Here is a 27,949-nt window from a genome sequence, read left to right as displayed (position 1 = left end):
GCTGGTGGCAGTTAATTGTTTAATGAGTACAGAGTTTCAGTTTTGCGACGATGTGCTAGATGGATGTCAGTGATGGTTGTACAACAGGTGAGTGAATATACTTAATTCTGCTGAACTTCACACTTAAAAATTGTTAAAATAGTAAATTTTATGTTATATATATCTTACCACAATTTATTTTCAAAATAACTAATTAAAAATGTATATTTCAACTTTTCAGGAAGAGCCATTACCTTAACTTGTGAGATATCCCTCTAATCTGTTATTTAGACTGGAAAATGATATAATTCAATTCAGAAGCCATGATTTTTTGGTATTAATAGATGGGAGTTGATTGGTACAATATTCTTCTTATCACCCTAGAATTCCATTTCCTGAATGGAACATTTTAAAACAAAAAGGAATTTATCAGATCCTGTGAAATATCTCTTTGCATCCTAGTTCAGTTTTTTTACTGGTCTTTTACTATCCCCTAAAATTAGAACAAAATATAATAGTCACAAATAAATAAAGTTTTAGTAAACTTACTTAATGAGAACTTACTCCATACTACAAAGATACCTAACTTTGTCCTGAGTCCCCCACAGAATGGCTTAGCAAAAGGGGCAAGATCTTTCTCCCTAAAAAGATTTAGTAGTTAGAGCAAAATGACAGAATTTTAAACTATGAGGATCCTTACATATAATGGTACCTAAAATTTCCTCAATGTTAATATAAGAACCAGCAAGGGATCTTATTTTTAAAATCAGGATTTCTAGACCCTCCTTCAGGAATTGTGCTTTAAACTGTATATACTAGAAGAATTCAAGGAAGAGATAGGAATTCAGTTTTGTGGTGGAAATTGGGAATTAACATGTCTTAACATATAAAAATCATCATCATTGCTACAGTAATGAGAGTATTGTAAACTAGAAATTAGGAAGTGAAATACTTATACTTTTAAAAATACTTCTTAATAGATCTTTAGTCACTTTTTTTTAAAGAACACCATGTTAGCATTTTTCAACTTGAACATGTCTTAGAATTTACCTCTTTTAAGGGCTAGAGAAATAAATCTTGTATGTAATGGCAGTACCTTCCCTGATTAAACCTTTTTATTTTTTTCACATTATTTTATTTTGAAAATATTTAAATCTTTGGCAAAATGAACACTCATACACCCTAAGCAAAATTTATCAATCTTTTGCCACATTTGCTTTATCTTTGTCTAGACACACACATACATGCTTTTTTTTGGTGGTAGGGAACCCAGTGAACAATTTGAAAGTAAATTGCAAACATTTACCCCTAAATATTTCAGAAATTTTCGTATAAGAACTAGGATGTTCTTCTATCTAATCACCATACCATTATTATACCTAAGAAAGTAAGTAGTATTTCAATAATTTTATCTAATATAAAGCCTACATTTATATTTTACCTATTGTCCTAAAATTGTCCTTTATATTTTATTTTATTTTAATTTAGGGTCCAAACAGATGTCATGTATTATATGTGATTGTTATGTCTATTATTTTAATCTAGAATGTGTCCCATCTTTTGTTTTTATGAGATTGTTTCTTTTTGAGGAACTCAGGCTAGTTGTCTTGTGCTATATTCTGTATTTTCCTGATGATTTCTTCATGATTAGATTTAGGTTAAATCTTAGCAGGAATATTACATTTGTGAAATTTTATATTTCTTACTGCATCCACTTATTGTCCCATTGTTGGTGATGCCATATTTGATCACTTGGTTAAGGGAATGTCCATTAAATCTCTCCACTGTAAAGATACGTTTTTCTTTTTGTAATTAGTAAGTAATTTGGGTTAATATTTGAGGCTGTGGCCTGTTCTCTGGCAATCTTTTATCTAATAGTTTAGCATCATTATGATCCTTACCTAAGTTTATGCTTTCATTGTTAGTTGCAAAGGTAATTTTCTAATTCTGACATTTCTTCAATATTTAATTTTCCTGTGAAAATACACTTTCACTTTCCTTCCCCTTTCACTCTCTATTTTGGCTATCATATGGACTTAGGCATTTTAAAGTAATCCATTACCATCATCTTGTGGAGAAATGGTCAAATTTTCCTGATTTTACCACAGGACTCCCTTTAAGCTTGGTCTCGTTTCCTTTAAACATGAACTCATCATCTTTGAGGACTTCCCTGCTTTCTACCACAGAAAGGTGTCATTCACTCTGGGTTTTTTGTTTTTGTTTTTACTTGCTTGTTGTTGTTTACCATATTTACCTTGTCCTTCCATGTCTCAGATCAGGAATCATGTATTTCACCAAACCTACTTTGGTTTCTTTTTTTTTTTTTTTTTTTTTTTTTTAATTAAATCTTTATTGTTCAGATTATTACATTTGTTCCTCTTTTTTCCCCCCATAACTCCCCTCCTTCCAGCTCCCACCCCACCCTTCACCCTCACTCCCCACCCACTGTGTTCATCCATAGGTGCATGATTTTTGTCCAGTCACTTCCCGCATCTCCCACACCCCTTTTCCCCCCAAGAATAGTCAGTCTATTCCTTTTCTATGTCCCTGATTCTATTATAATCACCAGTTCATTCTGTACATCAGGTTATTTATTCACTTGATTCTTAGATTCATTTGTTGATAGATGTATGTTTGTTGTTCATAATTTGTATCTTTACCTTTTTCTTCTTCTTCCTCTTCTTAAAGGATACCTTTCAGCATTTCATATAATACTGGTTTGGCGGTGATGAACTCCTTTAGCTTTTCCTTATCTGTGAAGCTCTTTATCTGACCTTCAATTCTGAATGATAGCTTTGCTGGATAAAGTAATCTTGGTTGTAGGTTCTTGGTATTCAGCACTTTGAATATTTCTTGCCATTTCCTTCTGGCCTGCAAAGTTTCTGTTGAGAAATCTGCTGACAGTCGTATGGGTATTCCCTTGTAGGTAATTGAGCCTCTTTCTCTTGCTGCTTTTAAGATTTTCTCTTTGTCTTTTGCTCTTGGCATTTTAATGATGATGTGTCTTGGTGTGGTCCTCTTTGGATTCCTTTTGTTTGGGGTTCTCTGCGCTTCTTGGGCCTGTAAGTCCATTTCTTTCTCCAGATGGGGGAAGTTTTCTGCCATTATTTCTTGAAATAGGTTTTCAATATCTTGCTGTCTCTCATCTTCTGGCACTCCAATAATTCTGATATTAGACCGCTTAAAGCTGTCCCAGAGGCTCCTTACACTATCTTCACACTTTCGGATTCTTTTTTCATTTTGCTTTTCCAATTGGGTGTTTTTTGTCGAATCTTTTGTTTGATTATTGTGCTCCTCTGGTCTGCTATTGGGTATAATATTCTTTATTTCAGTCCGTGTATGCTTACTTTCTAATTTCTTTATCGTAGCATCGAGGGTCTCATTAGTTTTCGTGAGGTTCTGCACAAATTTATGGCAAGCCCTCAAAATTGCGATTCTTAGCTCCATATCCTCCATTTCTGTCATGTTTTTTTGTCTCCGCATCTTTTATGCTTTCTTGGTGCACCCCCTTGTGGTCTCTGTGCGCAGTCTTGTTCTAGCCAAGCCTTAATTGTTGTAGTTAACACTAGAGGGGTTTGACCACCAGGCCGACTGGCTATAGGAATCAGCTGTATGGAAAACGTCTGCCTTCTGGGGAGGCGCTAATCCAGCCTTTGCCTGAGGCGATCGGCAAATGGCTGTGCGCAGGGTTTGGGCGGGGCGGGATCAACAGGGCGGGGGAGGGAGCAGTTATGGCCACGCTCAGTCCCGTTCCCAGAGGCTCTGCTTCTCAGAACCCCGGCAGCCGCTGCAAACTTCGGAGAGAAAGCTGCCCTCAGGTTCCAACTGATGCCGGATAATCCCGCTTCTCCCGTTTGAGTCTGGGTCCCTAGAGACTCGCCCGGATCTGGAGCCCAGAGTCTGAGACTCACTCCCGACAGAAAACGACAACCGCGCCCTCAGCCACCAGCCCGCTTTGCGCGCGCACCTCGGTACCTTTGTATTTTCCACACTGCGCCGCCTCTGAGCCTCGATTTGCTGTTCTCTTTCCTTCTAGTTGTAGAGTCTCTCTTCAGCCAGCCTTCCTGTGGTTCTGGGTGATGTCCGTTCAGTCTTTTAGTTGTATTTTTGAAATGGTTGTTTGCGGCAGCGGTCTCCGGTGTTTACCTACGCCGCCATCTTGGTCTCCTCCCTACTTTGGTTTCTTTTAATGGAGGTTATTATTTAGAAATCAAAATCTGGGTACTTGATATGCTGCTTGCTAGTAGATTGTCATTGTTACTGTGTTTTCATTGCTTCTAGGCCCTCTCAGAACCAGGAAATAAGTATAAACATATATGCACACACATATATGTATTGATTATCTATAACTGTGTAATAAATCACAATATTAGCAGCTTAAAACATCACTCATTTATAATATCACAGATTGTATGGAATTTCAGGTGTCTAAGCATTTCTGCTCTGTGTCTCACAAGGCTGGAGAATCAAGATAGGTCTGTGATCTCATCTGAGGCTCAAGGTTCTGTTTTAAGCTCATACTCATTTTCCTGTAGTTGCAAAACTCAGTGGTGGCTTGCTTCTTCAAGTCTTTGAGCTCAGGGAAAGCCTAAACTTTTATTGAGATACAACATTTCCATTTAAAGCATACAATTGAATGACTTTTAATATATTCACAGATTTCAACATCTGTCACCAAACAATTTTGGGACATATATCTTCAAAATATCAAACAGCATATGGGCAAGGTTATTCATTGGGCATTATCTGTAGTAGCAAATATTACAAACAATTGAAATGCCCTTCCATAGTAGGCTGATTTGATAAACTATGATAAGTCAATCTATAGGCACCACCGCAATAAAGCAAGTATCCCAATAAAGCGAAATGTAATTTTTTTGCAGGTAGAGGGTCTTACCTTCAATTTGTAAAAAAATGCAACATCTGTGAAGCACAATAAAACAAGGTATGCCTGCCCTAACCGGTTTGGCTCAGTGGATAGAGTGTCGGCCTGGGGACTGAAGGGTCCCAGGTTCAATTCCGGTCAAGAGCATGTACCTTGGTTTCGGGCACATCCCCAGTAGTGTGTGTGCAGGAGGCAGCTGATCGATGTTTCTCTCTCATCGATGTTTCTAACTCTCTATCCCTCTACCTTCCTCTCTGTAAAAACATCAATAAAATATATTAAAAAAATAAAAATCATATATATATTCTTTTAAGTGATAGAGTATCTTGATGTTATCACCAACAGAAAAATAAGCAGCCATGCCTAAATTAAAACCAAAATCAAACTTTGCCCACAAACTAGGAAAACAATTTCTGGCATAATTATCATATCCATAATGATATCGTGTATTTTAGATATCAGTATTGCAACGTTAAGGATAAAATTGTTTTTGTTAGGGAAGCAGTCAGTGATTGAGGGGGGATGTATTTAAGATTTCATTCCTTTTGGGACTAGAACTATATAGGTTCCTATTGGGTTTGTTGTGTGTGTATGTGGGGGAGGGGATATTGTATATTTGTTCATTTCAGGGTGCCACATATTTTCATCCCTGACTACTATCTATTTGGTTACTTACCCTGATGGCAGTAGGGTAAAATGCCTGGGTTGGTTGGTTTGTTTTGTGGTATGTTTTTCAAATATTTTTATTGATTTCAGAGAGTAAGGGAGAGAGAAATATAGAAACATCAGTGATTAGAGAGAATCATTGATCGGCTGCCTCCTGCATGCCCCACACTGGGGATGGAGCCCACAACCCGGGCATATGCCCTGACTGGGAATCGAACCGTGACTTCCTGGTTTATAGGTCGATGCTCAACCACTGAGCCATGCCAGCCGGGCTAAAATGTCTGTTTTGTTTCCATTCCTGTTTTAGCTAAATTGAAACTTTTATATTCTCTGTTTAATTAGTTTATATAAATCTTGAATCTACTAAAGTGTAGACCAAATTTTCATTCATACAGAGTGCTTGGTTATAAAAAGTTTTCTTGAGCTACATATTTGACTTTTATGATGAAGAAATATACCTTGTACTTGGCTTTAAAAATTCATCTTTCTGTTCACAATCATTATTTGGGTAAGTTTAGTTTTGTTTTTTAGTAAGAAATCTAGATGTAAGTAGAACAATCTAGCATCTTTCCTATCTTCCTTTGTAACTGTATCCGAAACTCCTTAATCACATCTTTAAAAACTTTACATGACCTAGTTTCTGACTCCATCTGGACTACTTCAGCCACCTCATTCTGACTTTGACCTTATACAATTATTTCCTCTGCCTGATCTTCCCTTTCCCAGATCCTCTCATGTCTGGTATCTCAGGAATATTTACATCTTAGCTTAATGTCCTTATAAAACACTTTTTATATTATTCTTTATCACATTTTAATTGTTTGCCTAGCATTTATTATTTGCTGACCCCCCCCCCCCCGCCCCACTATTTTCTTATTTCCTTGTCTGTCTATCCAAGTAGAATGTAAACTGTCTTATTCACCACTGTTCCTTAGCACTTACAACAGGATTTGGACTAAATGAGTGCTCAATAACTGTTCAATAAACAAATGAGTGATCCACTAGAAAGAACCAGTCTTCAAATTTATGAACTTCAGGGTCTGTAATTAACTAACTTCTTTGGGCCTCAATTTTCTCATTTTGCAAATGTGTATTAGTTTCCCTACTTGCTATAAGATAGAGTAGACTTGTTTTTTATTTTTATTTATTTTATTTATTTATTTATTTTTACTTGTTTTTTAAAAGGTAATATGTTGTCATTCATAGAGAAAAGAAATATATCAGCCTTTATTTATTGGAACATTAAGCCAAAATAAAGTCATAGTAGACTAATGAGGCTTTCCTGGAACCCTTTTTTCTCTTTCTTTTTTCCTTTTTTTTTTTTTTTTTTATCTCACTGTTAGATATTTGTGAAATCTCTTGAGATTGATCTCATACCAAACATTAAGAGCACAAACCAGTAAGATGCGTGAAAGAGGTAAACCTCTAAGAACATCATTCAAGAAACTGAGGTTTTGCATTGGCCAGTGTAGCTCAGCGGGTAAGTCAACCTGCTCACTGAAGGTTCTAGGATTCCAGGTCAAGGGCATGTACCTGGGTGGCAGGTTTGATCCCCAGCCCTGATGCATCAAGAGAGGCAACCAATGTCTGTCTCTCTGTCTGTCTGTCTGTCTGTCTCTCTCTCTCTCTCTCCCCACCCCCCACTTACCCTCTTTCCCACCTTTCGCTCTCTCTAAAAACCAATGGGAAAGAATATCCTCGGGTGAGGATTAAACAAAAGAAGGAAAGAAACTGAGGTTTTTCATCTTAAATTCCCTTACCAGTTAATAAAATTAAGGCAATTCACCTAATCTCATAAGCATGTTTTTAAAATCTGTAAGCTGTAATGTTTCCTCTTCCCTACTTCATAGTATTGCTATAAATGATATGTGAAAGTACTTTATAAACTATAAATCATTAATGAAATGTATGGTAATCATTAGGCTCAGATCTGAAATTGAGGTTTCAGCTGCAAAACTTGGAGAATGCTAGTGATGCTCTTACTTATGTGTAATTCCTAAAAGGCTATTCCAAAAGCGTGTATTTTAAAAATATATGAAGGTACTTGGCATCTGTCCCTCCAAAAATATGCATTTAAAACTAAATCCAGGGCCAGGTAAGGCACTGACCCAATACACCAATGTTGCAGGTTCAATCCGAAGTCATGACACATACAAGAGTCAACCAATGAATGCATAAATAAGTAGAACAACAAATCAATGTTTCTTTCTCTTTCTTTCCTCGCCCCCCCCCCTTCCCCTCTCTCTCTCTCTCTCTCTCTCTCTCTCTAAAATCAAACAAAAAGATTTAAGGTACTGTTACAGCAAATAGTCTTGATAGAATTATCTGTTTTCTATATAAGGCCACAGGAGAAAATGTTATTGCCTCTTTTTTTTTTTTTTTTTTTTTAATCATAGCCCAAAGAGCCGATTGATTCAATTAAAGAAAGAAAAGCTGGAATACTCTCCAGGAGAGCATGAATATGGACTATTTCCAGCCCCCATTCATGTTGGTGAGTATATACAACATATTGCTGAGAAAAAAATGGGTTATTTCTTGCGTTTGGGTGAAATGTTTCTGCATTCCTGTTATTATTTATTTATATCCAGTGGGGTAAAGCTCTTTTTTCTTTTTTTACCATTTAATTTATACTTAACTCTAAAGAATTCTGCAAACTCTTTGCTGTCTAAGAGTCAAAATGACATAAATCTTACTAACTGGAGTTTCAGTAAACAACACTATACGTGTAGCATTTGATTCCCTAAGTATGTCATCTAGAAAAACCCAACTATTCATCAGTCCACTTTCATATTTCAAAAGGAGTGAGATGATTTATGGATATGTAATAATCAAAGGAAAAAGGCCCCCTGCTTCTCCTGATCTTAATCTGCTTGAAAATTAAGCAAGATTTATCTTTTTTTTTTTTTTTTTTTTTTTTTTTTAGAGAAAATGTCAAGGCTTTGTTTAGCATTTGGGTAATAGTACCTCCTAGGGTCCTACTGTGAAGCATACCAAATAAATAAAAAGTACCTAGAAGTCATCCTAAATTCTTCCCATTTTTTTTCAACACCTTATCCAACCCATCTCCAAGTTTTATTATTTCCATTCTTAAAATATATCCTAAAAAAGTGGAAAAAAAATAAAATAAAATAAATATATGCTACTCTCCAAATTCCATTGCCATCACTCACGTCCATGCCACTATGCCATAGCCTTCTAACAGATCTGTCCGCTTCCATTGTTTCCTTCCAGTCTTCCAATCCACTCTCCACACAATAAAAAGATAAGTGATTTCATAACTTGAACAGATCATACTTAAAACCTTTCAGTGGCTTACCATTGGAGAAATCAACAAACCCCTTATTCTGACTTTTAAGAATGATATGGCCCTTGACTACCCCCATTATTCCCATATATTTGTTCCTATCTTTCCCTTATTCACTGTATTAGACCATGCTGCTCTTCTTTCAAATTCTAGACTATACATAAGAGGATTGTTATACTTATTATTCCCATTGCCTGAAAATCTCTTCAAACTCTTCTCATGATTGGTTTCCTCTCATTCTTTAAGGATCAGCTGACAGTATCAGCTTATATATAATTTTCTTTAAAATTGCATTCATGCCCTAACCGGTTTGGCTCAGTGGATAGAGCGTCGGCCTGTGAACTCAAGGGTCCCAGGTTCGATTCCGGTCAGGGGCATGTACCTTGGTTGCGGGTACATACTCAGTACGGGTTGTGCAGGAGGCAGCTGATGGATGTTTCTCTCTCATGGATTTTTCTAACTCTCTATCCCTCCCCCTTCCTCTCTGTAAAAAATCAATAAAATATATTTAAAATAAAATTGTATTCATGGCCCTTGCCAGTGTGACTCGGTTGGATGTCATTCCATACACTAAAAGGTTTCGGCTTCAATTCCCTATTAGGGCACATGCCCAGGTTTCAGGCTCTATCTCCAGTAGGGGCTTGCAGGAGGCAGCCCATCAATGTCTTTATTTTTAATCTTTATTGAAAGTATTACATATGTCCTCTTTTTTTTCCCCATTGACCCCTCTTGCCCGCCCCTGCTCTCTCCCAGCCTCCGCCCCAGGCCTTCACCACACTATTGTCTTTGTCCATGGGTTAGCCTATATAATAAAAGCCTAATATGCAAATCGACCGAACGGCAGAAAGACCTGTCACTATGACGCATACTGAACACCAGGAGGCAGATGCTCAGCGCAGGAGCTTCCCCCAGCCCTCAGGCCCCGACTGGCGGCGGGGGGTGGGGGGGGGAGGGAGGGGTCAACAAGCAGGCAGCGCCAGGCCAACCAAGGTGGGTGCCAGTGGAGGCCCCCCGGTCACCTCGCAGATTGGCCCTGATCGCCAGCCAGGCCTAGGGACCCTACCCATGCATGAATTTTGTGCACCCGCCTCTAGTGCACATATATACATACAAGCTCTTGATCTCACATTGATGTTTCTTTCTCTCTTTCTCCCTTCCTCTCTGTCCAAAAATCAATTTTTAAAAATATTTAAAATAATAATAAAAACTACAATAAAATTGTTCTCATGATTGTCTCACCACAGAGGGTTCTTCCTTTATTCTACATCACAGAACCCTGTTTTTCTTTTATAATCTACTAGAGGCCCGGTGCACGAGTTCGTGCACCAGTGGGATCCCTCAGCCTGGCCTGTGGGATCAGGCTGAAACCGACTCTCCAGCATTCCCCTAGAGGTCCCAGATTGTGAGAAGGTGCAGGCCAGGCCGAGGGACTCCACCAGTGCACAATCGGAGCCGGGGAGGGGCGCAGGAGGTTGTCCGGCCTGTCTCGCTCAGTTCCAATTGGTCGTACCCCAGCAGCAAGCTATTGGTCAGAGCGTCTGCTCCCTGGTGGTCAGTGCACATCATAGCAAGCAGTTGAGCAGTCTTAGCATATCATTAACATACTAGAAGCCCGTTGCATGAAGATTCGCACAATAGGCCTTCCTTCCCCTGGCTGCTGGCACCCGTTTTCCTCCGGCACCCAGGACCCAGGCCTTTGGTCCGGCCACAGCAGAGAAGCCAAGCCTCTTCAGTCTTCAGTCTTCAGTCTTCACTCCAGCTAGAGCCTTCAGTCTTCGCTCTGTGTCTGTGTATGCAAATTAACCGCCATCTTTGTTGGGTTAATTTGCATAGCCACTGATTGGCTGGTGGGCGTAGCAGAGTGACAACAATTGTTTCTCTTTTATTAGTGTAGATTATGCTTTGATTGGTTGAATGGCTGACTGATGACCGGACACTTAGCTTTTTAGGCTTTTATTACATAGGATAATTACTGTACTTGTTTATTCATTTTTATCTGACTCCCCTATCCTATCTAATAATAGACAAACATGGTAATTGACCATACCTTCGCTACACTTCCCATTGGCTAATCAGTGTGATATGCAAATTAACCGCCAACAAAGATGGCGGCTAATTTGCATACTGCAGGCAGGGCGGGCCAGTACCATCCCGCCTGCCCTGCTGCCATCCAGGGCGGTGGGGCGGGACAGCGCCATCCCACCTGCCCTGCTGCCATCTGGGCCAGCTATCTGTGACCCAGGGCGGTGGGTGTCCGTGTGTGACCCAACCTGGGGCCGCCCGGCGGTGCAGCAGCACTCGGCCAGCCCACCCGGGCGTCCCGTGTGCAACCCGACCCAGGGTGGCGCCCCAACTCCCAGATCGGCCCTGCCATGTGCGCGACCCGGGGAGGCGGGTCAGGCACCAAGGGATCGGGCCTGCCATCTGCCACCCAGGGAGCAGGCCTAAGCCAGCAGGTGGTTATCTCCCAAGGGGTCCCAGACTGTGAGAGGGCACAAGTGGGGCTGAGGGACACCCCCTCCACCACCCTCCCCCGCCAGTGCACAAATTTTTGTGTACCAGGCCTCTAGTCCTATATAATAAAAGCATAATATGCAAAATGTCCCCTTGACTGGGATTTCAACCAGGGGGTGGGGCCAGCTGGGGAGGGGAGGGAGTACCCAGCTGGCCACCAGCCAATAGGGACCCTACCAGTGCATGAATTTCATGCACTGGACCTCTAGTTATGTTATTAACTCCAGGAGTACAGGATCATTTGTCTTTCTTAATCTCCTTTGATTTCCCAGTGCCTAATACATAATAGAAGTTTAACAATTTTTTGTTGTATAAATGAACGAAAAGAAGGAGAAATTAGGATAAATTGCTGAACGTAGATGACAATTTTTTCTCAGGAACAACTTATTGTGTAGCAGATGTTGATCCTATGCACTATAATATTCTCTTCAACTATGACTCTCTTGACCCTTTTGACTAGGGGCTCTTCTCTGGTTTATGATTATCAAATCTCCTTTTTCTCCCTAGAGAGCCCAGCACCATAAGGTTATTTAAAGTAGCAAGTTTAGACAAGTTTTGCAATAAAGATGAGTTGTTGTATATTGAGTGGCTGGAGAATGGTGTAACTATAACATAGAGTTACAAGGCTTAATTCTCAGCTAGGTAACTATGCATGTACTTACTTAATGAAGGTAAGAGTTCAGCTCCATATTCTCTAGGCATAATGCCAAAGTTCTCTTGAAAGAATCTTTTGTTTTTATTAGTGATGCCGTAGCAGTGGAAGCAGCTTCTTAGCAGATCGTGCTATTTCCTAGAACCTGCTAATGATAAATAGGCTTTGAAAATAAGAAGTAATTTACAAGTCCTGTTTAAAGGAAAACACAGCCATTTTGGTCTTACTGGTTTTGTCCTGTTTGGGAAATTAACTTAGATCTTGGATGAAGCTCTAACTATAGAGCAAGGGGTTGAAGGAATCAGTCAATTCCAAGGAAAAAAGGGAGAATAATGGGTAGACTAATATTTCCTGTCATGTCTCTGGCATGAATTAGTGGTTAACAAGTCTAGAATGGAAATTCCTTTATTTAAATAAAGATTTTATCTCTGCATCCCCACTTTAGTTCTATTAAGACTAATTTGTACTCAGTAAATAAAAAATAGAAAAACTTATCCAAGTAGTGACTCTTTTCTCTGGTGAATCAGGACTTTATCTTTTTTTTTTTTAAATCCTCCCCCAAGGATATGTTTTTATTGATGTGAGAGAAAAAAGAGGTGGGGGAGAGAGAGAGAGGACCATTGATGCGAGAGCAGCATCAATTGGTTGCCTTCTGTATGCACCCCTCTCAGGAATCAAATGTGCAACCTTTTGGTGTTATGGACTACATTCTAACCAACTGAGCCACCCGGCCAGGGCTGAAACAGGACTTTAAATAAGATTGTTGCAGGATTTTTTTTTTTTTCAGGATGTGCTATTTTGTTTTTCAAATAATCGTTTATGATAGGATAGAGAGGGCGGATACTCAGTTGTTTTAAACTGGTCTCTTCCAATACCATGTAAACAAAAAGCATGACTGAGTCAGCCAGACCTGGGTTTATCTCTGTCTTTGCCATATTAGTTATATGAATAAAATAGCTATATAAACAAAATTAAATGCATCTTACCATTGGAGTCATATTCAATAAATGTAAAGTAATATTTAGTTTTAAATGTTTAATAAAATCAGGTTTGTTTATCTTAGAGAAATAAATTTTAATCCTCACCCAAGGATATGCTTTTATTGATTTTATTTTTGAGAGTGAGAGAAACATTGAGCTAAGAAAGAAACATCAATTGGTTACCTCCTGTATGCACCCCAACCAGAGATCAAACCTGCAGCCTCGGTTGCCACTCACTGTACTAGTAAGTCATTCAGACTTAATGCCAAACCTTGACTGCTTTTCCCAATATAGTGGAAAGAACATAGACCTATGTGCAGAAAAAAATTAACAGCAGACCTAAGACTTTTATTCATAGAACCTCCTCCTTGCTAGGTTGGTCATTACCTGGCATCAGGGAACTTGAAAACCATAAACAGTTTCCTCTATTGAGATAAAACTCCCTAATCAGTGATGGCGAACCTATGACATGCGTGTTAGAGGTGACACGCGAACTCATTTTTTTTGGTTGATTTTTTTTTGTTAAATGGCATTTAAATATATAAAATAAATATCAAAAATATAAGTCTTTGTTTTACTATGGTTGCAAATATCAAAAAATTTCTATATGTGACACGGCACCAGAGTTAAGTTAGGGTTTTTCAAAATGCTGACACACCGAGCTCAAAAGGTTCACCATCACTGCCCTAGATGGTAATAACAGTGTTTTACTGTGTTCACTGTGTATAAAGTCTATGGTTTCCACTGAACACCTGCTTTCATTCTAAAAGTCTGGAATTTTGGTACATTATAGGCAGAGGGTACCTATATGACCAGCCACCAATTAAAACCTTCATTACTGAATTTCTGATGATCTTCATTAATAGACAATGTTTCACAAATGTTGTCACAAAGCCTTGCCAAAGATTTCATCTTCTGTGACTCCGCTGGGAGAGAACTTAAATTTGTGCCTGGTTTCCTCCAGATTTTGCCCAGTAGCGTTTTTCTCTTTACTGATTTTGCTTTGTTTCCTTTTGCTATAATGACCATGAGTATAACTACATGCTGAGTCCTGTGAATCACCAAACCTGAGGGTGATCTTGGGGATCCTTGACACACCTTAGAATCAAGCACATATGAACAACTCTTCCCGTTCCATACTCTTGTAGCTATTTGACCTTGAACAAGTTACTTATCTACTCTACATCTTAGCATTTTCATCTACATATTGAAAATGCTTTCATCCTGAATAGTGAGGATTATGTGAGACTTACTTTGTACTTAACACAGAGTGACTACCCCTTCCCCTTGACTTACTATAACCAAATACTCAATGTCAAGTGAGAAGAGAAAAGCCATCCCAGTCATTTCTATAAAACTGGGGTATAAGTAGAAATAAGGAAATAATAAAGAGTAGAAGTCAATAAAATATTAGACAGGTTTGAAAAGAGCAACAAAATTCATAACCTCTAGCTGCACTAATCAAGAAAAAAAGTAAGAGATAATACAAATTACTGGTATCCATGCAATAGGTCCTACTGTCATTAAGAAGCTATTAAGGGATTATTCTGAATAACCTTAGGCCAGGACATTGAACAATGTATATGAAATGGATAAATTCCTTTAAAAATACAACTTAAAACTGATGCAAGATGAAATAGAAAATCTGAATAGCCTATATCATTTAAATAAATTGAATTCCTGCTGCATTTCACCCCATACACAGTTTCTCTCTTTCTCCCTTTCTCTTTCTCTAAAGTCAATGAATAAAAATTTTTAAAATAAATATATCTAAAAATTGGCAAGGCCTTTACCCTAAAAATGAAAACATTTATCTGAGAAAGACCTACATAAATGGAGAAATATGCCACATTCAGAGATTGGAAATATTTGGTACGATCTAAATTATATTACCAGTAGGCTTTTCTGTAAAAACTGATAAACTGGTTCTAAAATTTATATGGAAATGCAAAAGACCTAGAATCTTCAACATGATCTTTAAATAAAAATATTGAAAGACATTATCAGACTTCAAGAGTTACTATAAAGCACTTTAATCAAAACTGTGGTATTGGCATTCATATATGGAACAGCATAAGTAGCCCAGAAATAGAGCCACTTTTCTGTTTTTATTTGATTTGTACACAGGTACAAGCCCTTGACTGAAATCAAACCCACAACCCCTTCAGTCCATGGGCCAAAGCTCCAACCACTGAGCCAAACTGGCCAGGGCCCCGCATTTCGTTTATTCATTCATTCATCAGTGGACATTTCTGTTGTTTCCACCTTTTTACAATTCTGAATAATGCTGCTGTGAACATTAGTTTACTATTCTCTGTTGAGGACTCTGCTTTCAGTTTTGTTGTTGTTGTTAATCCTTATCTGAGGATATTTTTCCATTGATTTTTAGAGAGAGGGGAAGGGTAGGAGAGAGAAAGAGAAAATTTTAGTGTCAACTACTTTATTAACAGAAAGATCTTGCAAAACATCTTTATTGAAAAACAGCAGTGTACTCTTGTCACACTTAAAAATATTTTAACTTATTTTAACTGACTATTAACTTAAACATTATATATATATTTTTTAACTTTAAATAGTTGTTACTCTTGGTTTTTTTCTATTCAGTGTAGGAAATTGATTTTATACAAGTGAATGGGGGATATGATTTTTAAATGTTCTCTATATATAGGTTTGTTATATTTTTGAGAAATTGCTTTTAAACCATAAACATGTATTATATACAATCTTTAACATCTGTTCTCTCAATTGAGCAACAAAACATTGAACAATATTCCTTAAAAAACACAGAAGGGTCATATAGAGTAAGGAAATTGAAGAAGCCTCTTTAAGGTTGAAAGGGGGCTTTGAAATTGTCTTTAAATAGTAGAATTTTAATTTTTTTTTTTTTTTAATATTTTATTGACTTTTTACAGAGAGGAAGGGAGAGAGATAGAGAGCTAGAAACATCGATGAGAGAGAAACATCGATCAGCTGCCTCCTGCACACCTCCTACTGGGGATGTGCCCGCAACCCAGGTACATGCCCTTGACCGGAATCGAACCTGGGACCTTTCAGTCCCCAGGCCGACGCTCTATCCACTGAGCCAAACCGGTTTCGGCTAGAATTTTAATTTTTAAGAAGTTAATTATGAATATCCATGTAAACACTATTGAGTTATTTAAAGTCAGGGAATCCTGTTTATTAAAAACTCTAATACTTCGCCCCTTTTTTTTAAGTACATTTTTATTGATTTCACAGAGAGGAAGAGAGAGAGAGCCGAAACCGGTTTGGCTCAGTGGATAGAGCGTCGGCCTGCGGACTGGGGGGTCCCAGGTTCGATTCCGGTCAAGGGCATGTAACTGGGTTGCGGGCGCATCCCCAGTGGGAGATGTGCAGGAGGCAGCTGATCGATGTTTCTCTCTCATCGATGTTTCTAACTCTCTATCTCTCTCCCTTCCTCTCTGTAAAAAATCAATAAAAAAAATATATTAAAAAAAAAAAAAAAAAAAAAAAAAAAAGAAACATCAATGATGAGAGAGAATCATTGATCGGCTGCCTCCTGCAAGCCCCCTACTGGGGATTCAGCCCTCAACCTGGGCATGTGCCCTTGACCGGAATCGAATCGGGACCCTTCAGTCCACGGGTTGACGCTCTATCCACTGAACCAAATCAGCTAGGGCTATTCTTCCCCTTTTTATAATCAGCTTTATATTATGCATAATAATGGAGAATAGGTGCCAGATGCTCTAGTTAGTAATTTTAATAAACAATTCTTGCCTGGCCGGTGTGGCTCAGTGGTTGAGTGTTGACCCATGAACCAGAAGGTCATTGGTTCAATTCCTGGTTAGGGAACATGCTGAGGTTGGGGTCTTGATCCCTGGGGTTGGGGGAGGGGGCCGTGCAGGAAGCAGTTGATGATATTTCACTCTCATCAGTGTTTCTATCTCTCTATTCCCTTCCTATCTCTAAAAATCAATAAAAAGTTTAAAAAATAATAATAAAAAATTCTTAGTGTTTTGTTTGCTTCATAATGTCCTGTGTATTTTTGGTAGTAAATTTGCTATGCTAGTTGTTTTATATAGACTACTATTAAAATATGTTTTTAGCATGAAAAAAAGTAGGTAAAAATTAGTGATGGAAAAATCCATAAAGTTAAAAATTAAATTTTTATTTTTCTAGTCAGTGCATATTAGATCTTGTGTATGAATAGATGTTTAAATTGATAGTTTTTTGTTATTTTTTTTGTTTCAGGAAAGTATCTAAGGCAAAAAAGAATTGACTTCCAGCTTCCTTATGACATCCTTTGGCAGTGGAAACATAATCAGGTACAATGAACCTATCTTATCAGGTTTCATTCTTAAGGCATGGCGGGGAGGGAATGCAGATCTTTTTCTCTGCCTCCTTGTTATGCTCTCATTTTAGGAAATATAAAGTGTCCCTGTGAAGGTTAGAGACTAAAAAAAAAAAAAAAAAAAATTTACATTCATATTTAATGTGACCTATTTGCCTTTACTCATAATTCAAAATAGCAGTGAGTTTCTACTTTCCTGGGCAATCTTCTGTTATTATTCTGGACTTTTATTTTGGTAGCATAGATTCTGTTCTGTAAGAATCCTGTTTGATGCAGGTCTCCAGAGAATTTAGATGTACTGCAAGCAGCACGAAGAAATTTCAGGCTTTATTTTTGTTGGCTCCTTCCCATCAGTTTGGAATTTATTTTTCACATACAAAGGAAACAGGGAAAATGTTTAACACTCTTATGCTTTTAAAAGATCTTTAAATATATTGGGAACTAAAAATAGGAAGATACTAGTTTTCTCTCTTGCCTCCTGCATGCCCCTACTGGGGATTGAGCCCCATCCTGGGCATGTGCCCAGACCAGGAATCGAACCAGTGACCTATTAGTTTATGCATGGGTTGATGCTCAACTACTGAGCCACAGTGGCCAGACTTTTTATTTTATATATGTTTTTTTTTTTTTTTTTTTTTTTTTTTTTTTTTAAATATATTTTATTGATTTTTCACAGAGAGGAAGGGAGAGAGACAGACAGCTAGAAACATCGATGGGAGAGAAACATCGACCAGCTGCCTCCTGCACATCCCCCACGGGGGGATGTGCCCGCAACCCAGGCACATGCCCCTGACCGGAATCGAACCCGGGACCCCTCAGTCCGCAGGCCAACGCTCTATCCACTGAGCCAAACCGGTCCTGGCTATGTTTTTATTTTTTAAACAGAGAGGAAGTGAGAGGGATAGAGAGATAGAAATATCGATGAGAAACATCATTGATTGGCTGTCTCCTGCACGACCCCTACTGGGGATCAAGCTTGCAACCCAGGCATGTGCCCTGACTGGGAATTTATCCAGTGACCTCTTGGTTCATGGATTGATGTTCAGTTAGAGCCACACCAGCTGGGCTGATGCATTCTTAATTACAGTGTGAGAGCTCCATTTTCCTGCTGGCCCTATCTATCCTCTTTATTCACTAAATTAATTGCCTTAATTAAAATGTGAAATGTGTTTTCCAACAATACCCACCTTGAAAAAGCCAGGGTACTAATTTTTTAAAATTTCATATACATATCCAGTTCATATAAGCAATCCCTAGGCAAGTTTTTCTCTTTTTTCATAGAGGCAAATAGAATCTTAATTTATCCAAATGAATAGCTTTGATTTACAATGTGTGGTTTTCATTTAAGTTAATCCAACAACACGCTAAAGAAACACTCTCCGGTTTGATTCAGTGGATAGAGCATCTGCCTGCGGACTGAGGGGTCCCGGGTTCTATTCCAGTCCAGGACACATGCCCAGGTTGCAGGCTCGATCCCCAGTGAGGGGCGTGCAGGAGGCAGCCGATCAATGATTCTCTCTCATCATTGATGTTTCTATGTCTCCCTCTTGCTTCTTCTCTTAAATCAATAAAAATATTTAGAGCCCTAACCGGTTTGGCTCAGTGGATAGAGCGTCGGCCTGTGGACTCAAGGGTCCCAGGTTCGATTCCAGTCAAGGGCATGTACCTTGGTTGCGGGCACATCCCCAGTGGGGAGTGTGCAGGAGGCAGCTGATCGATGTTTCTCTCTCATCGATGTTTCTCACTCTATCCCTCTCCCTTCCTTTCTGTAAAAAACCAATAAAAAATATTTTTAAAAAATATTTAGAAAAAGAAGAAGAAATATATCAGTCAGCCCTGGGCAGTGTAGCTCAGTGATTAGCATGTTGGCCCATGCACTAAAAGGTCTCAGGTTTGATTCCCAGTGAAGGGCATATACCTGGGTTTCTGATTTGTTCCCCAGCCCTGGTTGGGGCATGTCGGGGAGGCAACCAATCGCTATGTCTTTTTTTTTTTTTAATATATATTTTTATTGACTTCAGAGAGGAAGGAATAGGGAGAGAGAGACAGAAACATCAATGATGAGAGAGAATCATTGATCAGCTGCCTCCTGCACGCCCCCACTGGGAATCATGCCCACAACCCGGGCATGTGCCCTCCTAGCTCATAGGTCGATGCTCAACCATTGAGCCACACTGGCCGGGCTCCATGTGTCTCTCTCACATTGATGTTTCTCTCTCTCCCCCCTTCCTCCCTCCCTTCTATTCTCTCTAAAAAATCAATGGAAAAAATATCCTTGAGTGAGAATTCACAAAAAAAAACATTGTTCAAAATGCACTTTCTTTAAACCATTTTATATTTATATTTCTTCTATTGAACCTAGTTCTCTCACACTGATCTAGTAAGTCACCTTCTAATTTGGGGTAAAAGGTGATCACATCAAGAGTTTCCCTCAAATGTATCCAGCCCAGAAAGTCTTGTAACTATTTCCATATAGGCAGAGCACATGGATAACTTCCTGTATTTTTAGTAATTAATGCTGCTGTCTGGCATTTGAAGTTAAATGCTATATTAAGATTTTTCTTTTTTCTTCTAGCTATACAAAAAGCCAGATGTCCCACTATATAAAAAAATCCGTTCAAGTGAGTAATTTGGGAGCTATTTTTTCTGTCTCCATATCATCAGTGTTCTTCTTGGTCTGACGCTTTAAAAATTATCCTGTATGTTCACAAACTATTCTTTACTTTCTTCTTTCAAGATGTCTACGTTGATGTCAAACCCCTTTCTGGTTATGAGGCTACCACCTGTAACTGTAAGAAGCCAGATGATGACACCAGGAAGGGCTGTGTGGATGACTGCCTCAATAGGTACTATACTAAACAGATTCCTTAAAAAACATAGGCTTTACAATCTATATAAGATACTTCAGTTGGAGGGGAAAGTTAAATATGCTCTTTGATTTTGCCTCAGGAAGTTCCACATTGATATATAAAACATAATTATTAGGATGTTTTAGTCAGCTGGGGCTATTATAACAAAATACCATAGATTGGGTAGCTTAAACAACAGAAATTTATTCCCCACAGTTTAGGAGGCTGTGAAGTACATGGTCAAGATGCCAGTAGATTCGCTGTCTGATGAGGATCCACTTCCTGGCTTATAGAAGCTGCCTTCTTGCATACTTACATGGCCTTTCCTCAGTGCATGCTCATAGACAAATAGTGCCTTTTTAACAGGGGCACTCCATCATGGAGTTCCCACCCTCATCACCTAATAGAAACCTGTTTTCCTCTCAAAGGCACTACTTCTAAATACCATCACATTAGGGCTAGGTCTTCAGCTGTGAACTTTGGGAGCACATAAACATTCAGCTCAAATGTGGGATGAATACAGTAACAGAAAAAAATGATATTTAGAGTCTTACATACCCAGTTTTAAATCTTGTTATTTATTAGACCTGAAGAACATTATTAACCCCTCTAATAAAAATAATACCTTTTATGAGGAGTTTGTGAGGATTGTATGAATCAATGTTTATAAAGTATTAAGCACAGTTCTGGAAACCTTCCTAGATCTCTGTATATAGTAGCCATAATGAGGGAGTAAAGTAGTCTGGTGGCAGTGAGAAATAAGAATGGGTTCATAAACCATTAGCATATAGCAGATACACATGAGAATCGAGTCAATGATAGCAACAAGAAATAGTAACACTATTGTCAGAGATAGAAAGTAAGGAATTTAACTGGTTTGAAGATAAAAATTATGATTTTCATTTTGGACCATTAATTTTAAAATGACAGATTTCAAAGTGGAAATGTTTAATAGAGGCAAAAGAGTGAAAATAGATGTGTTGGTTTTGGTAATATAAGAAAATTTATAGCAAAAAAGAACCGTTGAAATTCACATCAATATTTTCTGTTCTATATCGTTTTCCTGGGCAAAGGCAACTGCTTTCCTGGTCTCTAGTCAATTGTTCTCATGGCTGGGGAAATCAGTGTTTTAGTACCTATCTCCTGCATCAACATGCCAGTTGTAAAATTGTACCTTACATACATCACTGTAAATTTCAAAATCTTCACATCTTAATTTGCAGCATCTACTTTTAGATTTGGGTAAATTTACAGTCTTGTTTTCAGGCACAATGTATAGAAACATGTTTTACTTTTTTATATAATTAAAGGGCTTATCTTGGTTATTTATAAAAACAAATGGAATATATTTCAGTGCCTTCAACTCTAAAAACCACAAATTTTTAGCAACCTCTGAATGATTGTTCTTTGGCAGAAATTTTTTAAATTGAAGTCTCTTTTCTCTCAATACTATGTTATACTTATATTTTAGTTATTTTGTCCACCTAAACTATATTGTTGTGTGTGTTATGAAATATGGAAATATACTAGTGGGTGTAGGGTATTACGAACAGGGAGTTATAATTGAAACCACAAAAATAAATGAGCCTTCTAAAGAAAAGATGAACAAAGAATGTGTCATAGAAGGTACACAGGAAAAAGGGCTTCCTGTTTAAATAGAAAGACAGAAATTGTTATTGGAAGAAAGGTGGGAAATCCATTATCATAAATTATCAACAAAGACAACAAAAAGAGGGCATTTTCAGGAGAGCTGTTCAACAATATTCTTACAGCAAAGAAGTCAGCAAAAGAAAGAATAAAGGTGATGAATTTGACAGTAAGACAGTGTCTTTTTCACAAGTTAAGTTGATTGTCTTAAGTTGAAGAAGAATCCAATGGAGACTTTCTCTGCTCACTGCTCATTTATGTGATTTGACACTGTACTATTTGTCCTTTAGATAAGGACAATATTTTTTGGAAGAATAAATGAAATGACTCTGAAAATACTTAAATTGTAAAGTATTAAATACTTTCTGTATAAATAAGTTATGATTATAAACATAATATATTTTGATTTACCAATATATTCTTGGTCCTCCCTTGTTCATACTAAATACCCATACTGGGATTCCAAACTATAAAACAACTAAAAGGCTTCTATTAAAGATCCTAGAAATATAAAAAGGAAAGCAGTGAGAGGGCATATGCATAACCACGTTCACCTACTGTGTTCAAAATTGTTTACTTGTTTATTCACTCCAAATTATAGGTTTAGCTAGTTATATAGACTGCTAATGTTATTTCCAATATAGAAATGTCATTTACACTAATGAAATATGGATTCCTATTTTTAAAAAAAATAATAATATGAACATACTGACCTTTACACTTAAAAGTAGTTATGATGGTAAATTTTGTGTGTATTTTACTACAGTTTTTTTAAAAAATCTGTAAATGGCCATGAGCTACTTCAAAACAAGATTGCAGTATAATCTGAAACTATTAATTTCTCTGTGGGTTGCAGTTCATTTACTCTTAGCACAAAGCTAAATAAGATAACTTTTACCCAGGATGCTAAGTGGACAATTAGTTTAATAATTTGCAAGGAGCATTTGGTGTTTACAACTGGATTTGGAAATTTATAGTGTTATTAATTTTTTAAGTTCTATATTATTACTTGTTAAGCTTGTTAGCCAGTCTAACCTTGTTAAAATAATTTGGTGTATTCATTTTAAGAATTCCTATAAAACATAAAATGGGTTTATGTAGGCATATAATGTTAATTGACATACAATTATTGCTTTTCTTTCTAGAATGATCTTTGCTGAGTGTTCCCCCAACACTTGTCCCTGTGGTGAGCAGTGCTGTAACCAGAGGATACAGAGGCATGAGTGGGTGCAATGTCTAGAACGATTTCGAGCTGAGGAAAAAGGTTGGGGAATCAGAACCAAAGAACCCCTAAAAGCTGGGCAGTTCATCATTGAATATCTAGGAGAAGTTGTCAGTGAACAGGAGTTCAGGTAATTGATGATAGTCAGTAAAATGGTAAAAGTATCAGATTAGAATGGAAAATGGAATATTTGAAATTTACTTTCAATTTAATCATTAAGTGGCTTTCAATAATCTTTCTCCTTTTCAGAAACAGGATGATCGAGCAATATCATAATCATAGTGACCACTATTGTCTGAACCTGGATAGTGGAATGGTGATTGACAGTTATCGCATGGGAAATGAGGCTCGATTCATCAACCACAGCTGTGACCCAAACTGTGAAATGCAGAAATGGTAAGGAAGCAGGGGATGGTGAAACCAAGAATCCCATAGAACAGAAAGCATTGAGGGTATCCAGAGATTGATCCTTCCACAATGTCAATCAGCTTACACAAAGTAGCTTAGGCATTTCCCTATTATACCAGATCCTCCTGGCAAAGAGTAAGCCTCTGCTATTTCTTCACTTCATCCTAACTACTTAGTCGGCCTACGCTCCAAGGAGCCTCGGGTTTGATTCCCAGTGAAGGTCATGTATATGAGTTGCAGGTTCAATCCCCGGCCCCAGTTGGTAGAAGATGTCATATATAAATATATAAAACATCTAGTATTTATTTACTGCTTACTTTGTCCTACGTACTGTTACATGGTTTGTCTCATAACAGTTCATTCAGCATAGGCCCACTGAATTTGTCACCATGAGATATAAAAACAAGTGAATCTCTACCTTTAACTTTTGTCCTTTCTCTATAGGTCTGTTAATGGAGTATACCGGATTGGTCTATATGCTCTTAAAGATATGCCAGCTGGTACAGAACTCACTTATGATTACAACTTTCATTCCTTTAATGTTGAAAAACAGGTAAGCATGTGCCCGGCCAGTGTGGCTCAGTGGTTGAACATCGACCTATGAACCAGGAGGTCACAGTTTGGTTCCCAGTCAGGGCACATGCCCAGGTTGCGGGCTCAATCCCCAGTAGAGGGTGTGCAGGAGTCAGCCGATCAATGATTCTCTCTCATCATTGATGTTTCTATCTCTCCCTCTCCCTTCCTCTCTGAAATCAATAAAAATATATTTTTTAAAAAACAGGTAAGAATAGTAAATCCAAGAGGGAGGTTGAACTTTGTCTCAGTGCTCTGTATAACATAGGCCTTCAGTAAACATTACTGAGTTGTAGCCATTGAGAAGTACAGTGGAAAAAGCAGTTTTTCACTCTTAACTCCACTTTTATCTAGGATACACAGGTCTATGTTATTCTTTCAGAAGAGATTGCCCTATCATTTTTAGTCTCCAGTCAGTTCATAAGTATTCTGGTGAAGTTTTTTCCAATATTTAATCTTATCTTTCAACTATTGTGGAAATCCACTTCATTCTCAATTAGTTGTTTTCCTCTATGTGAAAGTTTCTTCATTCAAACTTATTGTTGGGTGTCCAGATGCTCTGGCATCCTATTTGAACTTATAAATGAAACGACAGCCTAAAAGCATTATTCTCGTTCCTTTCAAAGCAACTGTGTAAGTGTGGCTTTGAGAAATGTCGAGGAATCATCGGTGGCAAGAGTCAACGTATGAATGGACTCACCAGCAGCAAAAGCAGCCAGCCTATAGCCACACATAAAAAGTCTGGACGGTCAAAAGAAAAGAGGAAATCTAAGCACAAGCTGAAAAAAAGGGTGAATAATAATTCCATGGCTTTCCTCAGAGGCAATTACTGAAACAAGGGAAATGCCAAAGGGTGGCATCTTCAGAGTGGTTTTAATGTTCTTGGAGGTGATTTCTGATTGTTTTTTTCCCCCTGCATTCTGATCCATCTCTTTTTCAGAGAGGCCACCTCTCTGAGGAACCCAGTGAAAACATGAACACTCCAACAAGATTGGCCCCCCAATTACAAATGAAGCCCATGTCCAATCGAGAGAGGTAAAAAGTAGATTTTCTTACCTGAGCTCTCTAAATTATGTGATTTGCTTGTCCGATTATTGAGCAGCTGTATATTTGAGCCATTTCTTTTGTACAGGAGTTCCTTAAATAAGGATTCAAGGGGTCTGTGAACTTGGGTGGGGGGGAAATTGTGTCTTTATTTTACCTACTTTCTAACTGAAATTTAGCATGACCTTAAATATGACTGTAGGCAACAACAACAAGTGTGTGTGTGTAGTATTTGCAGTTTCCGTGAGTTTTGCCACCAATATTCATTTTCATATTATGTTATAGGTGTTACACATATCTCAAAATATCACTTAGGTTTATCTCTGCCTCAAAATTACAATAGTTGTTAAACCCTCAATTAGATATTGTCATGTGTTAAAAATTAATGTTTAAAATATTCTGAAAACTGTATTGCAGCATATTTAGTTTCCTTTTAATCCTATGTATTAAAATTACTTACATTTTTAAATTAATTTTTTAAATGCTTTTAAAACATTGTTCAGAGAAGGATTATATGGGCTTCATCAGTCTGCCAGAGGAATCCATACTTTGTTGATATATTAACAGCAGTCAAAAGGATCTTTAGTCATTTTTACTCTTCCTTGTATTCAAGGATTTGTTCATGTCAGAGGTTAAACAATGTAAACATGTCATATTTCTCAAGATACTGTATTTTTTTTAAGATACTCTATATTTCCCCTGACTACACACTTCAATATCTTAGAAAGTTTATCCTTACTTACAATTTTACTATAATTTTAGCCACTTTTATTCTATTTCACTTTGTCATAGAAATTTTAAACTTCATTGAAACAGATGATCTAATCCAGTGGTTCTCTATTTTATCTGCATGTTAGCCTAGGAAGCTTTAAAAAACTTTTGATGGCCCTAATCAGTGTAACTCAGTTGGTAGGAGCATAATCTCCTACACTGGAAGGTCAAGGGCACATACCTGGGTTGCACGTTCTGTCCTTGTTTGGAGGGCTCTTTCTGGAGGCAGCTAATCATTGTGTGTCTCTCTCCCCCTCTCTCTTCCTTCCTTCCTCCCTCCCTTTCTAAAATCAATTTAAAAAAAAACAAAAAACGCTTTTGATGCCCAGGCCACACCCACGACCACTTAAACCAGAATTTTCAGAGATGGAATCCAGACATCAGTAGTTTATAAAGCTCCCCAAGTGATTTCAATTTGCAGCCAAAGTCAAGAACTATAAAATTGGTCTAATCTCCATTACAGAGGCCTATATTTGAAATTTATTCAAGGTAACATTGTTTTATATGTGTATTAGAGTAAAAATCAAATAATGGAATCATCAAAATAATGTGTAGGGTCAATCAAGATACATGTAACTCATTTACATTTAGAGATCCATGTGGAGGCATTGCTTGTAGCATCATTGCCCAGTACATATCCATCCTAAATATCTTAGCTTATATCTGCCAGTTCTCCTTCTCATAGCTAATCCTAAGCCTGTACTTTATCTGAAAAACTTTCTTTAGAATTTGTACAAAGACTCCATAAAGTTCTGCCTTCAAATCAGGTTGTTTTAATTGCCAAAATTTTTGTAGCCTTTAAGTCCCCAGGATTATCAGTAAATAATATAGGAAAATGTTTTATGTTATGTGAAAAAAAGTTAGGATGCAAAATTGAATAATGTTTTCCCATATATAATTCTCTTTATAACAGCTGAATTCACTAATAAGTATTCATTTATAACATCTTAACAGTGGCTTACATAGAACAGACGTGTAATAAATGCTTATTGAATTAATGAATAAAAGGACTATTTTTTCTTTCCTTGCAGGAATTTTGTATTAAAGCATCATGTGTTCTTGGTCCGAAACTGGGAGAAGATTCGGCAGAAACAGGAGGAAGTAAAGCACACCAGTGATAATATTCACTCAGCATCATTATATACCCGCTGGAATGGCATCTGCCGAGATGATGGGAACATCAAATCTGGTAAGGACTCGAAAAGTTTCTGCTAATTCCAAAAGGTTATCTCAAAGTGATTACACTAGTTACTTTCAAACGAACAGTCTATTCAAAAATTCCTTTTGGTCTGTTCCAAAAAAGTTAAGATCCAAGCATATTAACACCAATCAGCAATAATCTATCCCTCCAGCTCCCCACCTTCCTGTTTCTACTCTGGGAAATAGGAAGAAACCCCCTTCCACCACCTCCCAGACATCACCTACAGCCTGAAAGTCACTAGACATGAGATATAGGAGTGGGTCCTTTGTCTTCTTTCCTACCTGGAAAATACCTTGCAGACACAGGGTAAATAGTGACGACAGGTGCAGAGGAGAATGACACCAGTGTTAATTTGAAGACTTTTGCCCCCCACATTTAGACCAGCATTATATACACAGACCATCAGATTTCCTTTTTCTAACCTTCATGATTGAATAATGAGATAGCACTCCTGATGCAGATTTATTATCCAGAGTAGATTCAAAGAAGAGAAATTGGCATGTCTAAATACTCTTTCTAACTGAAAATAGTGTTCAAAAGCTCATGCTCTTACTATTTTATTTCCCTCAGAAAATACAGGCATTCTGCATTGTGCATGAGGGAATATGCTGAGCTAGGGACTAGATAGAAATTTGCCCAAAATCTTCTCTCCTCTCAGTGATTTGATTGGCATAAATTCTCTAAGTTTACAATTCAGTTAGTTCAAAATCTTCTGGTAATGATAATAATTTCCTGAGTCTTTTATAGGTCAGGCACTGAGCTAGACACATTAAAAAGATGTTTATTTCATCTGCATAATTACTTCATGAGGAAAATACTACCACTAATCCCATTTTACAGTTAAGAAACTGAGATACAGAGCATTTAAGTAACTTGCCCAAGAACAAAATCTAATAGGTAGAGAAGCCACAGTAAAAACACAGA

The 27,949-nt window shown here is 37.7% G+C and overlaps 1 protein-coding gene across 4 annotated transcripts in view; it reads left to right on the top strand.

Annotated features, from left to right (window-relative positions):
• Window positions 1–27,949, top strand: part of ASH1L (ASH1 like histone lysine methyltransferase) — a 128,351-nt gene that overhangs the window by 84,713 nt on the left and 15,689 nt on the right. For all 4 annotated transcript variants that reach the window (XM_070397462.1, XM_070397461.1, XM_070397464.1 and 1 more), the window contains 10 exons: window positions 7,927–8,021; window positions 17,211–17,284; window positions 19,886–19,931; window positions 20,048–20,156; window positions 22,952–23,158; window positions 23,278–23,424; window positions 23,881–23,989; window positions 24,636–24,800; window positions 24,950–25,044; window positions 26,856–27,013. In XM_070397462.1, coding sequence (XP_070253563.1) covers window positions 7,927–8,021; window positions 17,211–17,284; window positions 19,886–19,931; window positions 20,048–20,156; window positions 22,952–23,158; window positions 23,278–23,424; window positions 23,881–23,989; window positions 24,636–24,800; window positions 24,950–25,044; window positions 26,856–27,013 — 1,205 coding nt within the window. The remainder of the gene's footprint in view (window positions 1–7,926; window positions 8,022–17,210; window positions 17,285–19,885; window positions 19,932–20,047; window positions 20,157–22,951; window positions 23,159–23,277; window positions 23,425–23,880; window positions 23,990–24,635; window positions 24,801–24,949; window positions 25,045–26,855; window positions 27,014–27,949) is intronic.

The sequence above is a fragment of the Myotis yumanensis genome, unplaced genomic scaffold (genome assembly GCF_028538775.1).
Source record: "Myotis yumanensis isolate MYYU_CA2020_CCGP unplaced genomic scaffold, mMyoYum1.0.hap1 SCAF_17, whole genome shotgun sequence".
NCBI lineage: Eukaryota > Metazoa > Chordata > Mammalia > Chiroptera > Vespertilionidae > Myotis > Myotis yumanensis.
Note: the sequence above shows the minus strand (reverse complement) of the source record. Positions and strands in the feature narration are given on the sequence as shown.